This window comes from Lagenorhynchus albirostris, chromosome 19 (assembly GCF_949774975.1).
Source record: "Lagenorhynchus albirostris chromosome 19, mLagAlb1.1, whole genome shotgun sequence".
NCBI lineage: Eukaryota > Metazoa > Chordata > Mammalia > Artiodactyla > Delphinidae > Lagenorhynchus > Lagenorhynchus albirostris.
In genome coordinates, this window is record NC_083113.1 from 2,135,045 (window position 1) to 2,151,826 (window position 16,782).

Sequence of the window (16,782 nt, forward strand, 5' to 3'; positions counted from 1 at the left end):
CGCAGCTAAGCACAGGCTCTGGACGCGCAGGCCCAACGGCCATGGCTCACGGGCCCAGCCGTTCCGTGGCATGTGGGATCCTCCCGGACCGAGGCACGAACCCGTGTCCCCTGCATCAGCAGGCGGACTCTCAACCACTGCGCCACCAGGGAAGCCCGGGGGTGGTGGTGCTACTCTTGGTTGAGGTACGCAGGCTTCTCATTGCGGTGGCTTCTCTTGTTGCGGAGCATGGGCTCTAGGTGTGTGGGCTTCAGTAGTTGTGGCACGCAGGCTCAGTAGTTGTGGCTCACGGGCTCTAGAGCACAGGCTCAGTAGTTGTGGCGCACAGGCTTAGTTGCTCCGTGGCATGTGGGATCTTCGTGGACCAGGGCTCGTACCCATCTCCCCTGCATTGGCAGATGGATTCTTAACCACTGTGGGACAGGGGAAGTCCCTCTGTTTTTTACTGTAGATTTATATCTCAATTTGTTTCAGAGCAATTACTTCAAACGTACATAGTTAATTTATTTTTGTCTATGATCATTGCCGTATGATTGTTAAAGATAATTTCTTGAATTCCTAAACATGGTTTAATTTTTATAATTTTGACGCTTGAATTGCTTATGATAATTTTTATGAGCTTCCTATACCCGGGGACACAACTTTTGTGACTCTATGGAATGACAGGTTCATTTATATCTGTAGCCTTTAGGGGTGTCTGAAAGAATTTGTTTAGCCTCTCAGAGCACGCTGAGCTTCCCGGGAGTCCAAACTAATACGTCTCCAAACACCTGCGCCATCAGTTGCAGAAAGGGCTCCCCAGAAATCTGAGTATGGCCTTTTCAAGAAGGAGCGAAGTCCCTCCTCTGCTCGAGAACCCAGACGCACAATTTCCCAGCGCCCCTGGCAGCGGAGCTCTGCCTTTTTTTTTTTTTTCTGCCTTCTTTACTAGAGGTCGGCGGGGAGTATCCTCACACGCGGCCTGTGGTTCTGCGGGAACTACATTACCCAGAATTCTCCACGACGGGCGGCAGCGCCACTCAGCCAATCAAAGTCTCATAAAAGGGGCGTTTCCGTATCAGGTGCAATTCATAAGGGAGAGACTTCTGGTTTCCTTCTCGTGGCGGCCATTTTAACTGCTCTGGGTCTGTTCTGGCTCCGGACTGCTGGGTCTGGACCGACGTGACGGCCAACAAGGTCCGAGAAGAGGCCTTGTTCCCCCAGGACAAAAGCGGGTCTGAGGCTCGGCGACGCCGCCCCGATGCCCCGCGCCAGGCCTGGGAGAGGGACTGCCGATCTGGGTCCCGCTCTGCCCACAGACCCCAATGGCAGCGGTGGTGCTGAGGGACCCGCCTCAGGTAGATGCCTGTCCTCCGGACCCTCACCGCGCTCACCCCAGCAGACACTAAAGCCCCCAGTGCGGGGCGCCTGCTCTTGTGCTCGCAGCCCTCACCCCAGCAGACAATAAAGCTCCCAGTGTGGGGCGCCTACTCTCGTGCTCCCAGCCCAGGACCCTCTGTCCAGGATGGTGAGGCGGCCGTGGGTGTGATGCCAAAAGCTTGGCCTCTGTGCACAGGTGCCGAATCGAATCTCAGAGACAGTTTTCGGTGAAGCAGAAAATAATAGTTTTATTGCTTTGCCAGGCGAGGGGGGACACAGTGGGCTTGTGCCCCGATAACCGGGGGAATTTGGTGAGGAGTTTTACAGCAACAGTTGAAGAACGCGGTTGTTGATTAGGATCAGGGTTTGAGTAGGGTTTGCATTCCTTTAATCTGGCCTCAGGTGGTGTCCTGATCTTCTCTGAAGAATGCTTCATCAAGTAGTTAGCATCTTCTATTTGTTGGGGGTTTTAGTTCAGTAGAGCTCAAGGATATTGTTATGAATATCCCTTGACCTACAAACAAGAAAAGCAAGACACAGAAAGGCTTCCGTACCCAGGAGCCCCTCAGGGTCCTGCTAGGTTTCTGGTGGGGCCCTGTTTCTGACAGTGTGGTGGCAAGTGGGGGAGGGTGACAGGCACAGGGACACCTTGTAAAAGGGGAACTGATCACTGAGGCTCAGAGATTAAGTAGCTATCCCAGACTTCAGGGCCAGGCAGGGGTACATGGAAGCCTGAGCCCATCAAACCCCTCCATAGACTCATCACTTGTTCCACATTTCCATGGCTGCTTATGGAACCAATACAGTCAAGTGGAAGATGTCCCGTTCCCTCGCTGGGCCTGACACTGAATCACATGTCTGGATTGTGGTGTCTTGGGACTCTTAAGTGCTATTTCCCCAGTCCTTGAGTCCCACCTGGGGTGGTGGAAAAGGAATTGGGGAGGCTCTCAGAGACAGTATTGTCTGGCAGGTGGCCAAGGCTCCCAAGAAAAGACGACATGAGATGGATGCACAGTCATAGTAGCAATTGAAGTGAGATGACAGTCAAGCCAGAACTGGTGCTTATTTACCACTCTGTACACACCAGGATTTTGTGAGGACTTCGGTGGAGCTTGTTTCTCTCTTTTTTTAAAAAAATTAATTTATTTATGTGTTTATTGGCTGAGTAGGGTCTTCGTTGCTGCGCGCAGGCTTTCTCTAGTTGGGGCAAGCAGGCGCTGAGCGGGGGCTACTGTTCGTTGCAGTGCGCAGGCTTCTGATAACGGTGGCTTCTCTTGTTGCGGAGCATGGGCTCTAGGCGCGCGGGTTTCAGTAGTTGCAGCATGCGGGCTCAGTACTTGTGGCACACGGGCTTAGTTGCTCCGCGGCATGTGGGATCTTTCTGGACCAGGGATCGAACCCGTGTCCCCTGCTTTGGGAGGCAGATTCTTAACCACTGTGCCACCAGGGAAGCCCATGTAGCTTGTTTATCATTCAGCCTGGAGGATAAGGTCAAGAGCAAATGTAGTCATCTGTGAGAGTCACTAGGCTTGGGGTAGGCCACCTGTGGGCTGTTCTTTGAACGAGGGGTAGGTGGACAGAGGAAGGTTGTAGTGGTAGGGGGCAGCAAGTGAAGCACACAAGTAGAGGAGAGCCATGTGTGTCTGAGATACACGTGTGATTCTGTGTGACTAAGTCAGAGGCAAGGAACTGAGCCAGGCAGGGAGATCTTCATAGAAAGTTTTGGGGCTGTGACTGCTAGTGGAAGCCATGGGATGTCTGGCATCATACTGGATTGTGTTTAACTATGTCAAGCATAATCTTTATGTAATCTGTCAAATTGCAGCATAAGCCCGTTATGGGTAGCCTTAACATGGGTGGTAGAAAATGGGATGGCTCAAATGTCCTCAGTGCAAGTTGCCCTCCCCACTCTGCTCCTACCAGATACCCCCTTTTTAGCAAGGAGACCAGAGCAGTTCCTGTTCATCCCTTTGTAGCAGGTTTCAGTTCCTACCAATCCATGGAATTTTGCACAAAGCCAATCACACCCTCCCATGGGAACCAAGGAATACTTCTCCCTCTTGATACTACAAAGCTTATGTCCCACAGCCCCCAGTGTACAGCCTCTCTTCTGGAGTACAACCTCCATGTGGCCCTGTGTAGTGTGGTGTGTCCTCCTCTCTCAGGCTGTGAGTATATGTGATTTATAAACTGCTGTCTCATATGTTCAGTGTCAAATGTCACATGTTTGGCTGTCTCCATAACTATACACTGGGAATTCCACCCTCAACAGTGGGTTGAAGAGGTGTTGATTAAGACACGAGTAATGTAGGGAGACCAAAGACATGCCTATGGTGTGGGCCCTAAGGTGGTGGTGGCCATGGGCATGTGGCTGTGGAATCTAGGGATGTGAGGGATGTGCATTCTAAAGAGTGGTGTGAACTTAGGGAGTATACCTGAAGGTTCCAGGATCTGGTATTGAGACTTTGGTAATACCAGGGTAATATGAGCCTCTGGATCCTCTATGCCAGGCCCATGGCTTAGATATTGTTGACCCTTCAACAACAAGGGGTTAGGAGCACCAACCCTCTGCACACTCGAAAATCTGCATAAAAGTTTACAGGTAGGCCCTCTGTATCTGTAGTTCCACAACTGCTGATTCATCCTACCTATACACAGATCGTGAGTACTGTAGTATTTATTTATTGAAAAAAATCCAAGTATGAGTGGACTCTTGTGGTTCAAACCTGTGTTGTTCAAGGGTCAACTGTATGTTTCTCCACCTGCCTCCTGGACCCAGGGATTAATGGGCACATGAAGACACAATGGCATCAGTGGTGCCAAGGCCTAGTTTCTCAAAACGCTGAGTTAAGGAGCTTGGGAGGAGGGTGGGCATGGAATAGATGTTGGGGGAAGGGATTGTGACTCAGAAGTGGACTGCTTTTGGTTCTTCTGTCATCATCTTAGCAGGGCAATGTGACCTTTGAGGATGTGGCCATGTACTTCTCTTTGGAGGAACGGAATCTCCTTGACGAGCCTCACAGATGCCTGTACCAAGATGTGATACTGGAGAATTTTGCACTTGTAACCTCCCTGGGTAAGACCCTCAAACCTACCCCTGTGCCCAGAGATAGCCTCTGCCCTTTCTCTTTCCCCAGGACCAGCTATGTCATTCTCAAATCAGGACTGTGGGCACTGCTTCCTCAGTTTCCTGAATAGGTGCTGTGGTTGGTAGGACTGCCCTCTCCTCTCTTTGAGCAGGTCCTACACCTGCTTTCCTGCAGACTCCCAGGGAAGGATGCAGGGTCCAGAGTCTTGTACTCATCCTGCATCCTACCTTACTTGCCTTCTCCCGGGCCAGGTGACTTTGTCCAGATCCAAGGAACGTGTGTGACCCAGGTCTAACTTACTTCCTCTAGTTGACATTTCCTCATGCCTGCCTGTGCCAGCAATTACCATCACTGACATAGTCACTACTTATGTGGATCATGTTCTGTTCTTGTAAGAGCCTCCCCCAAAGTTCTCTTTGTAATAGTTTTCTTTCCTGTGGGCTATCAGTATTCTGGGCCAATCCTGAATGCCTTCTGTCCTATCTTTCCCTTAACACTTCCATCACCCAGGTCCCATGTAGTTGCTCATCTTGGGGGTGGGGTGGAGAGCCCTGGGTGGTTCACAGAATGGAAATAAATTGTCGTAGTCAGTTCATGCTGCTATAACAAACTAACATGGTTGGGTGTTTAAACAAACATTTATTTCTCACTCTTCTGCAGTCTGGGAAGTTGAAGATTAAGGCACTGGCCTTGTGGAAAGAGCCTTCTCTTTTTCTACGAAAAGAATAGGTATGTACTGTCTACTGCCCTAGGATGGTTTGCCTCTCTTTGACAACTTATCAGGATTTGGACAACATTCCATGAGGACAAAAAACAAAAAAGTCCTCTCCTGGAGCCTCTGGTGAACAGTTGGGTCTTGCTTTACAGTGTGGTTCCATTCACAGCCTCCATCCTCCACCCAATCCTACTTCTAAACATGGCCTCTCTCAGCAGAGAAGCCAAGCATAGATTATGTGAAAAATTGTTAATAACCAGGAAACTGGGTCTCACTGAGGAGAAGCAGCTTGTCCAAGGAACTATGGCCTCAACACCCACAAATCCCATTAGGGATTTCAGGGTTCCAAATCCTGCCTTAGCACTTGCAACTTGGAGTGCTTAAATGAGTAACAAACCTCATTCTCCTTTAGATCTGTAGAGCACAGTGATTTTCACATTCTAGGAACTATATCCTGACACTGTAAATTTTTAAACCTGCAGTTTAGGAGACAGTTTAAAAGGTAGAAAGGGAGCTAAAGGGCAGAAATTATGATTGCATAATACATTACATTAGTGTGTTGCTCAGTAGCTTACCAAACCCTTTTACCCACATGTTTATCCCTGTCTGTCTTAGTACATTCAGGCTGCTGTAACAAAATACCACAGACTGGGTAGCTTATAAACAACAGAAATTGATTTCTCACAGTTCTGTGGGCTGGAAAGTCCAAGATCAAGGCACCAGCATGAGGTTCTGGTGAGGGCCCTATTACTTGTTCATAGCTGCCACCTTCTCTTTATGTCCTTATATGTTGGAAGGGGCTAGGGAGCATTCTGGGGTCTCATTTATAAGGGCACTAATCCCATTTATTATGGCCCCACCTTCATGACCTAATCACCTGCCAAAGACCCCCACTTCCTAATACCATCACATTGAGGATTAGGATTTCAACATATGAATTTTGCGGGGACACAAGCATTCAATCTATAGCATTCTACCCTTGGCTCCCAAAATTCATGTCCTCTCACATACAAAATAAATTTATCCATTCCAACAACCCCCAAAATCTTTTTTTTAAACATCTTTATTGAAGTATAATTGCTTTACAATGTTGTGTTAGTTTCTACTGTACAACAAAGTGAATCGGCTATATGTATACATATATCCCCATATGCCCTCCTTCTTGCATCTCCCTCCCACCCTCCATATCCCACCCCTCTAGGTGGTCACAAAGCACCAAGTTGATCTCCCTGTGCTATGCGGCTGCATCCCACTAGCTATCTGTTTTACGTTTGGTAGTGTATATATGTCAAAACCACTCTCTCACATTGTCCCAGCTTACCCTACCCCCTCCATGTGTCCTCAGGTCCATTCTCTACGTTTGTATCTTTATTCCTGTTCTGCCCCTAGGTTCTTCAGAAACTTTTTTGTTTTTTTTTTTTAGATTCCATATATATGTGTTAGCATATGGTATTTGTTTCTCTCTTTCTAACTTATTTCCCTCTGTGTGACAGACTCTAGGTCCATCCACCTCACTACAAATAACTCAATTTCGTTTCTTTTTATGGCTGAGTAATATTCCATTGTATATATGTGCCACATCTTCTTTATCCATTCATCTGTTGACGGACACTTAGGTTGCATCTATGTCCTGGCTATTGTAAATAGAGCTGCAATGAATATTTTGGTACATGACTCTTTTTGAATTATGGTTTTCTCAGGGTATATGCCCAGTAGTCGGATTGCTGGGTCATATGGTAGTTCTATTTTTAGTTTTTTAAGGAACCTCCATACTATTCCCCATAATGGCTGTATCAGTTTACATTCCCACCAACAGTTCAGGAGGGTTCCCTTTTCTCCACACCCTCTCCAGCATTTATTGTTTGTAGATTTTTTGATGATGGCCATTCTGACCAGTGTGCAGTGATACCTCATTGTAGTTTTGATTTGCATTTCTCTAATGATTAGTGATGTTGAGCATCCTTTCATGTATTTGTTGGCAATCTGTATATCTCCTTTGGAGAAATGTCTATTTAGCTCTTCTGCCCATTTTTGGGTTGGGTTGTTTGTTTTTTTGCTATGAGCTGCATGAGCTGCTTGTATATTTTGGAGATTAATCCTTTGTCAGTTGCTTCACTTGCAAATATTTTCTCCTATTCTGAGGGTTGTCTTTTCACCTTGTATATGGTTTCCTTTGCTGCGCAACAGCTTTTAAGTTTCATTAGATCCCATTTGTTTATTTTTGTTTTTATTTCCATTTCTCTAGGAGGTGGGTCCAAAAGGATCTTGCTGTGATTTATGTCATAGAGTGTTCTGCCTATGTTTTTCTCTAAGAGTTTTATAGTGTCTGGCCTTACATTTAGGTCTTTAATCCATTTTGAACTTATTTTTGTGTATGGTGTTAGGAAGTGTTCTGATTTTATTCTTTTACATGTAACTGTCCAGTTTTCCTAGTACCACTTATTGAAGAGGTTGTCTTTTCTCTATTGTATATTCTTGCCTCCTTTATCAAAGATAAGGTGTCCATATGTGTGTGGGTTTATCTCTGGCTTTCTATCCTGTTCCACTGATCTATATTTCTGTTTTTGTGCCAGTACCATACTGTCTTGATTACTGTAGCTTTGTAGTATAGTCTGAAGTCAGGGAACCTGTTTCCTCCAGCTCCGTTTTTCGTTCTCAAGATTGCTTTGGCTATTCAGGGTCTTTTGTGTTTCCATACAAATTGTGAAATTTTTTGTCCTAGTTCTGTGAAAAATGCCATTGGTAGTTTCATAGGGATTGCACTGAATCTGTATATTGCTTTGGATCGTATAGTCATTTTCACAATGTTGATTCTTCTAATCCAAGAACATGGTGTATCTCTCCATCTGTTTGTATCATCTTTAATTTCTTTCATCAGTGTCTTAATAGTTTTCTGCATACAGTTCTTTTGTCTCCTTAGGTAGGTTTATTCCTTGGTATTTTATTCTTTTTGTTGCAGTGGTAAATGGGAGTGTTTCCTTAATTTCTCTTTCAGATTTTTCATCATTAGTGTATAGGAATGCAAGAGATTTCTGTGCATTAATTTTGTATCCTGCTACTCTACCAATTTCATTGATTAGCTCTAGTAGTTTTCTGGTAGCATCTTTAGGATTCTCTATGTATAGTATCATGTCATTTGCAGACAGTGACAGCTTTACTTCTTCATTTCCGATTTGGATTCCTTTTATTTCTTTTTCCTTCTCTGATTGCTGTGGCTAAAACTTCCAAAACTACCTTGAATAGTAGTGGTGAGAGTGGGCAACCTTGTCTTGTTCCTGATCTTAGAGAAAATGGTTTCAGTTTTTCACCATTGAGAACTGGCTGTGGGTTTGTCATATATGGCCTTTATAATGTTGAGGAAGTTTCCCTCTATGCCTACTTTCTGGAGAGTTTTTATCTTAAATGGGTGTTGAATGTTGTCGAAAGCTTTTTCTGCATCTACTGAGATAATCATATGGTTTTTATTTTTCAATTTGTTAATATGGTGTATCACATTGATTGACGCGAATATTGAAGAATCCTTGCATTCCTGGGATAAACCCCACTTGATCACGGTGTATGATCCTTTTACTGTGCTGTTGGATTCTGTTTGCTAGTATTTTGTTGAAGATTTTTGCATCTATGTTCATCAGTGATATTGGCCTGTGGTTTTCTTTTTTTGTGACATCTTTGTCTGGTTTTGGTATCAGGGGGATGGTGGCCTCATAGAATGAGTTTGGGAGTGTTCCTCCCTCTGCTATATTTTGGAAGAGTTTGAGAAGAATAGGTGTTAGCTTTTCTCTAAATGTTTAATAGAATTTGCCTGTGAAGCCGTCTGGTCCTGGGCTCTTGTTTGTTTTCCGGACCGGGGCACGAACCCGTGTCCCCTGCATCAGCAGGCGGACTCTCAACCACTGCGCCACCAGGGAAACCCCCTGGGCTCTTGTTTGTTGGAAGATCTTTAATCACAGTTTCAATTTCAGTGCTTGTGATTGGTCTGTTTATATTTTTTTCTAATTCTTCCTGGTTCAGTCTTGGAAGGTTGTGATTTTCTAAGAGTTTGTCCATTTCTTCCAGGTTGTCCATTTTATTGGCATAGAGTTGCTTATAGTAATATCTCATGATCCTTTGTTTTTCTGCAGTGTCAGTTGTTACTTCTCCTTTTTCATTTCTAATTCTGTTGATTTCAGTCTTCTCCCTTTTTTTCTTGATGAGTCTGGCTAATGGTTTATTAATTTTGTTTATCTTCTCAAAGAACGAGCTTTTAGTTTTATTGGTCTTTGCTATTGTTTCCTTCATTTCTTTTTCATTTATTTCTGATCTGATCTTTATGATGTCTTTCCTTCTGCTAACTTTATGTTTTTTTGTTCTACTTTCTCTGTTTGCTTTAGGTATAAGGTTAGGTTGTTTATTTGAGATTTTTCTAGTTTCTGATGTAGGATTTGTATAAACTTCTCTCTTAGAACTGCTTTTGCTGCATCCCATGGATTTTGGGTCATTGTGTTTTTTCTGTTTTTATTATTATTATTTTTTTGAGGTACGTGGGCCTCTCACTGCTGTGGCCTCTCCCGTTGCGGAGCACAGGCTCTGGACGCACAAGCTCAGCAGCCATGGCTCACGGGCCCAGCTGCTCCATGGCATGTGGGATCCTTCTGGACTGGGGCACGAACCCGCGTCCCCTGCATCGGCAGGCAGACTCTCAACCATTGCGCCACCAGGGAAGCCCGGTCATTGTGTTTTCATTGTCATTTGTTTCTAAGTATTTTTTGATTTCCTATTTGATATCTTCGGTGATCTCTTGGTCATTTAGTAGCGTATTGTTTAGCCTCCATGCGTTTGTGTTTTTTACAGTTGCTTTCCTGTAATTGATATCTTGTCTCATAGCATTGTGGTTGGAAAAAATACTTGATAAGATTTCAATTTTCTTAAATTTACCAAGGCTTGATTTGTGACTGAAAATATTGTCTCTCCTGGAGAATGTTCCATGGACACTTGAGAAGAAAGTGTATTCTGTTGGTTTTAGATGGAATGTCCTATAAATATCAATTAAATCCATCTTGTTTAATGTGTCGTTTAAAGCTTGTGTTACCTTATTTATTTTCATTTTGGATGATCTGTCCATTGGTGAAAGTGGGGTGTTAAAGTCCCCTACTATTATTGTGTTAACTTTCAATTTCCCCTTTTATGGCCCTTAGCAGTTGCCTTATGTATTGAGGTTCTCCTGTGTTGGGTGCATAAATATTTACAATTGTTATATCTTCTTCTTGGATTGATCCCTTGATCATTATGTAGTGTCCTTCTTTTGTCTCTTGTAATAGTCTTTATTTTAAAGTCTATTTTGTCTGATATGAGAATTGCTACTCCAGCTTTCTTTTGATATCCATTTGCATGGAATATCTTTTTCCATCCCCTCACTTTCAGTCTGTATGTTTCCCTAGGTCTGAAGTGGGTCTCTTGTAGACAGCATATATACAGGTCTTGTTTTTGTATCCATTCAGCCAGTCTATGTCTTTTGGTTGGAGCATTTAATCCATTTACATTTAATGTAATTATCAATATGTATGTTCCTATTACTATTTTCTTAATTGTTTTGGGTTTGTTTTTGTAGGTCTTTTCCTTCTCTTGTGTTTCCTGCCTAGAGACATTCCTTTAGCATTTGTTGTAAAGCTGGTTTGGTGTTGCTGAATTCTCTTAACTTTTGCTTGTCTGTAAAGGTTTTAATTTCTCCATCAAATCTGAATGAGATCCTTGCTGGGTAGAGTGGTCTGAGTTGTAGATTTTTCCCTTTCATCACTTTAAATATGTCCTGCCACTCCCTTCTGGATTGCAGAATTTCAGCTGAAAGATCAGCTGTTAACCTTATGGGGATTCCCTTGTAAGTTATTTGTTGCTTGTTGTTGCTTGATGCTTTTAATATTTTTTCTTTGTATTTAATTTTTGATCGTTTGATTAATATATGTCTCGGAGTGTTTCTCCTGTATGGGAATCTCTGCGCTTCCTAGACTTGATTGACTATTTCCTTTCCCATGTTAGGGAAGTTTTCAACTATAGTCTCCTCAAATATTTTCTCAGACCCTTTCTTTCTTTTCTCTTTTTTTTTGTGGTACGTGGGCCTCTCACTGTTGTGGTCTCTCCCGTTGTGGAGCACAGGCTCCGGACGCACAGGCTCAGCGGCCATGGCTCACGGGCCTAGCTGCTCCGTGGCATGTGGGAACTTCCTGGACCGGGGCATGAACCCGTGTCCCCTGCATTGGCAGGTGGACTCTCAACCACTGAGCCACCAGGGAAGCCCCAGACCCTTTCTTTTTCTCTTCTTCTGAGACCCCTATAATTTGAATGTTGGTGCATTTAATGTTGTCCCAGAGGTCTTTGAGACTGTTCTCAATTCTTTTCATTCTTTTTTCTTTATTCTGCTCTGCAGTAGTTATTTCCACTATTTTATCTTCCAGGTCACCTATCCGTTCTTCTGCCTCAGTTATTCTGCTAATGATTCCTTCTAGAGAATTTTTAATTTCAATTATCGTGTTGTTCATCATTTGCTTACTCTTTAGTTCTTCTAGGTCCTTATTAAACGTTTCTTGTATTTTCTCCATTCTATTTCCAAGATTTTGGATCATCTTTACTATCATTACTCTGAATTCTTTTTCAGGTAGACTGCTTATTTCCTCTTCATTTGTTTGGGCTGGTGGATTTTTACCTTGCTCCTTCATCTGCTGCATGTTTCTCTGATTTCTCATTTTGTTTAACTTACTATGTTTGGGGTCTCCTTTTTGCAGGCTGCAGGTTTGTAGTTTCCATTGTTTTTGGTGTCTGCCCCCAGTGGGTGAGGTTGGTTCAGTGGTTTGTGTAGGCTTCCTGGTGGAGGAGGCTGGTGCCTGTGATCTGGTGAGTGAGGCTGGATCTTGTCTTTCTGATGGGCAGAACCACTTCTGGTGGTGTTTTTTGGGGTGTCTGTGAACTTAGTATGATTTTAGGCAGCCTCTCTGCTAATGGGTGGGGTTGTGTTCCTGTCTTGCTAGTTGTTTGGCATGGGGCATCTAGCACTGGAGTTTGCTGGCCACTGGGTGGAGCTGGGTCTTAGTGTTGAGACAGAGATCTCTGGGAGAGCTCTCGCCAATTGATATTACATGGGACCAGGAAGTCTCTGGTGGTCCAATGTCCTGAACTTGGCTCTCCCACCCCAGAGGCTCAGGCCAGAGCACCAAGACCCTGTCTGCCACATGGCTTTCCTGGGCTTTGGTTTGCTCATTTTAGTTTTTGGTCAAGCTCCAGTTGACATTTTGTTTGGCACACCATCAAGATTCTGAATGTTTTCAGTTTTATTTCTCCAATTTCCTTCCTTCTGATGATTTTTCTAAAAGCTTACTCTTCAGGTTTTTAGAAATCTCATTTTTTTCTTCTCAGTAATTCTGTGAGGTTGGTCCTGTTGGTCAAATTTTATAAAAGAATTCCTAAAGAGAATAAGTTGCTTGACTAGGATCACACAGCAAATAAGAATGCTAGGATCTCTTGATTCTTCTCAGTAACTTCTCTCTTCCCCCATATTTCTCTTTGTATCCTGGCCCAGCCCCACTTCCACAACCTCTCCAGTCTAAATCTCAGCAAGGGTCTATTGCATCATAGACTTTGTTCAGCTGGTTAATGGGCTTGGGCTCCTTTTAGCCCTATTGAAGACAGATACCACATATACCGTTAATTTTCCACATAGATTTCCAGAAACCTGACTCCCAGCCAGAAACTCAAACCCCGTGGGTGGAAAGGAAAAAACAAAAAAACCCCAAAAACCTACTACATGACCATTTCCACCTTGCAGGGCCAGCAAACATGCCCCCAAAATCTTAACTAGTTCTAGCATCAACTCTAAATTCCAAAGTCTCATCTAAATATCATTTATATCAGATATTGGTGAGACTTGAAATACAGTTTACCCTGCAACAGATCTCTCTCCAGCTGAGAACCTATATAACCAAACAAGTTATGTGCTTCCAAAATATAGTGGTGGAACAGGCATGAGGTAGACATTCCCATCCCAGAATGAAACAATTCCCATTCTAAAGGGAAGGGAGAAAGGAGTGATAGGTACCGAGTAAGTCCAAAGCTTACTGGGGCAAATGTCTTTGGACCTTAAGCCTCAAGTATAATCCTCTGTGGTTCAGTGCTCTGCCCTCCAGGCCCACTGGGGAGCAGTCTTGCCTCTGCTGCTCTCCTGGATTGGGATCTCATGACGGTGGCTCTCAGACTGGCACTGTTAGCTGGTGGCTCTGTTGGTGTTGTGTCCAGGTGCTACAGCTCTGGGAATCCCTGGCCCCATGTGTCTGCCGAGCACAACACAGCTCTCTGCCGGGGCCCCGCCATGAGGCATGGAGTGGGAACATCGTGGTGTGCCTGACCCAGATAGGTGGCCCCACCCATTGGAGTCATGTTGCTCTCCCTTGGCCCTTGCTCTCTGGGCCTGTGGTGGAGGTGGCAGCCATGAGGGTCCCTGATCACCTTAAGGGGGATCATTTTTGAGATGGCAGATGAGGTTTCTGGGTCATATGCATGCTAATCTTATCAAAGTCTTAGTGTTCCCTTCTGAAAACACCTTCTCATTCTTTTCAAAATGGATAGGCTGAGAATTTTTCAGATCTTTAAGTTCTGGTTCCTTTTTGCTTAACAATCCCGTCGTCAAGTCATCTCTCTAATTGTATCTTACTCTAAGCAGTCAGGAGGAACCAAGCTGCTCTGCAGCATGGTTTAGAATTTTCTCAGCTAAATATCAAATTTCATTGCTCACACATTTTACCTTCTATAAAACACTAGAACATGAACAAAATTCAGCCAAGTTCTTTTCCACTTTATAAAAAGGATCTTCAGTGTTCCTTGTCTAATAACATGTTCCTCATTTCTTTCTCAGATTCATCAGAATAGAATAGCATTTACCATCCATATTTCTATGCACATTTTGTTCATGATTCATTATCATCTAAGAAGATGGAACCTTTCTCTATAACTCCCCTCTTTTGTTCCTAAGCTCTTACCAGAATTACTTAGCATTCTTGAAAATATTGGCTTTTGCAAATATGCACCTCAAAACTCTTGGTAGCCTCTGACCATTACCCAGATCCAAAGCCACTTCTAATTTTTCAGGTTTTTCTTGCAAGCAGCATCCCACTTCTCAAACCAATTTCTGTTTTAGTCCAGTCAGGTTTCTATAACAAACTACCATAGTCTGGTACTTACACAACAAACATTTATGTCACAGGTCTGGAGGCTGGGCAGTCCTCGATCAAGGCACTGGCAGTTTCAGTGTCTGGTGAGGCCTACTTCCTTGTTCATAAATGGTCTCCTTGTTGCTGTGTCCTCACATGGCAGAAGGGGAATGAGAAGGCTTTCTGGGGTCACTTGTACAAGGGCACTAATCTCATTGGTGGGGGCTTCACCCTCATGATCTAATCACCTGCCAGAGTCCCCCACCTCTTACTACCATCACATTGAGGTTAAGATTTCAACATATGGTGTTTGCAGGAACATAAACATTTGAGTTTGTAGCATAAATCCAGCTACAGCAGTATGGATTCCATGGGAGCCTAGCCCTGGGGGAGGCACGATGTCTGAGCTGTGCTCAGATCATACAGAAACCTATTCTGTTTGTGTAGTATTTTGGTGCTGTTGACAAAGGCAGCCTAATGCCTTTCCTTTCCCATTCTTGACACTGCCAACTTGTCAGCTCTGCTATTTGTCACTTCTGCTCTTCCAGCTCAGGGCTGTTCACCACATCTGTGGGCTACACATCTCACTCGCTGTTCTCATTGCTCCACCTGTAGTACTCTCTGACATTGGCCTCTACATGTGCATTGTAACATGCACACATATTCTTTCTTTCTTTTTTTTTTTAAGACTTTTTTGATGTGGACCATTTTCAGAGTCTTTATTGAATTTGCTACAGTATTGCTTCTGTTTTATGTTCTGGCCCTGTGGCCCCAAGGCATGTGGGATCCCAGCTCCTCGATCAAGGATCAACCCCACATCCCCCGCACTGGAATGCAGAGTCCCAACCACTGGACCGCCAGGGATGTCCCACACACATATTCTTAAACAGTCATTGAACACCAGCTACTCTGTTGTAGTTGCATTTTCTTGGGCCTGAACACACTCTTCTACATAACACACCGATGTCAGCAGAAGACCAGATCTCCAGAGAGAGTTGTTTCCAAGGGAAGGAGTTGTAGACCCTTTCCTCCCTGTGCTGCACCCAGTGGTGCTGTATTTAACCTCGTGAGTCCTCCCCTGTTCTGTGATCTTTAGAGGCCCAGTTCTGCTAATCAACCCATTCTCAACCTGTACCCAACTCTTTGGTCCCCAGAACAATCCCACTGATTGTTCCTGGGTTTGTCCCACACACACTTTTCTACAGGTTACCCTTCTCACCGGAATCAACATGCACTTCACCAGCATTTCCTTCTTTCAGGTTGTTGGTGTAGAGTGGAGAATAAGGAGGCATCTTCTGAGCACAGCATTTCTGCAAAGTAATGCCACAGGATAGGACTCTTAAAGCAGGTCTCTCTCCCCAGAAGGCCCACGTCTGTGAGATGTGTGGACCCATGTTGAGAGACAGTTTGCACTTGGTTGAACACCAAGAAACACATCACAGGCCGAAACTGCCCATGTGTGGGGCATGTGGAAAACAATTTCCTCTCACTGCAGACCTTTATCGCTGCACAAGCAGCATGTTGGAGAGAAATGCTTCAAAAGCAATATGAGCAGAGTCTTGTTCTTGAAGAGCTGCTAATTCCATGTGTCAGGGAAGTCCTTTACCTGTAAGGAGGTTGGGAAGGACTTTCTGGCCAGCTTGGGACATCTTCAGCAACAGGCTACTCACACCAGGGAGAAGTCAAACAGTGGACCGGAGTGTGTGGTGGCCTTCCACAGTGTAAACAACCATTACAACTGGCTAGAGTGCATGAAAGCTTGCAACCCCAAACACACCCTTGTTCCGCACCAGAGTCCTCAAGAGGGAAAGATCTTACAGGTGCCGTGAGTGTGGGAAATCCTTTAGAAAAAACTGTAGCCTCAGGGAGCATTTGAGAGTTCACACTAGTGAAAAGCCTTATGAGTATGGGGAAGGTGGAAAATTATTTAGCAAGAAGTACAACCTTATCATGCATCGAAAAGTTCACCCTGGTGAAAAGCCATGTGAGTGCAGTGAACGAGGGGAATGTTTTAGCCAGAGCTCTCGCCTCATTAGACACCAGAGAATTCACGCTGGAGAAAGGCCTTATGAGTGCAGTGAATGGAAAGTCCTTTACCTTCAAACCCAATCTCCTAAAATACCAGAATGTTCACAAGGAATAAAGGCCTTTACATAATATAGGTAAGTCTGTTATGGACTGAATTGTGTCCCTCAAGATTCATATGTTCAAGCCCTAACAGCCCATGTAACTATGTTTTTAGGTATGTCCTATAAGGAGATAACTAAGGACAAATGAGGTCATAAGAACAGGGTCCTAATCCAGTGTGACTTGTGTCTGTGGAAGAAGACAAGGCACCAGAAGGTGCTCACTTTCTCGCTGTATTCACGAACAGAGGAAAGGCCATTTAATGACACACCAAGAAGGTGGTTGATTAGAAGTCAGAAAGAAAGGCCTCACCAGAAACCAT

General features: G+C 44.3%; 2 protein-coding genes across 5 annotated transcripts in view; one reads left to right on the top strand and one right to left on the bottom strand.

Moving 5' to 3' along the window:
• The first annotated feature begins 1,089 nt into the window (after positions 1 to 1,089).
• On the top strand, positions 1,090 to 15,752 carry LOC132509561 (zinc finger protein 416-like). 4 transcript variants are annotated; one of them, XM_060130705.1, is made up of 5 exons: positions 1,090 to 1,337; positions 3,448 to 3,527; positions 4,306 to 4,435; positions 5,109 to 5,177; positions 15,593 to 15,752. In XM_060130705.1, exons 1-4 carry the CDS (start codon positions 1,241 to 1,243, stop codon positions 5,126 to 5,128), a joined length of 327 nt encoding a protein of 108 aa, XP_059986688.1. In that variant the 5' UTR covers positions 1,090 to 1,240; the 3' UTR covers positions 5,129 to 5,177; positions 15,593 to 15,752. The 4 variants fall into 4 exon arrangements, 1 of the variants encoding a protein (XP_059986688.1); XR_009537050.1 differs by lacking the exon at positions 3,448 to 3,527; XR_009537052.1 differs by lacking the exon at positions 3,448 to 3,527 and having other exon boundaries at positions 4,309 to 4,435.
• LOC132509559 (zinc finger protein 552-like) overlaps positions 1,624 to 16,782 on the bottom strand; it is a 75,172-nt gene continuing 60,013 nt past the window's right edge. The window contains exon 5 of the mRNA XM_060130703.1: positions 1,624 to 1,873. Within this exon, the coding sequence (XP_059986686.1) occupies positions 1,856 to 1,873 (18 nt within the window). The 3' untranslated portion in view covers positions 1,624 to 1,855. The remainder of the gene's footprint in view (positions 1,874 to 16,782) is intronic.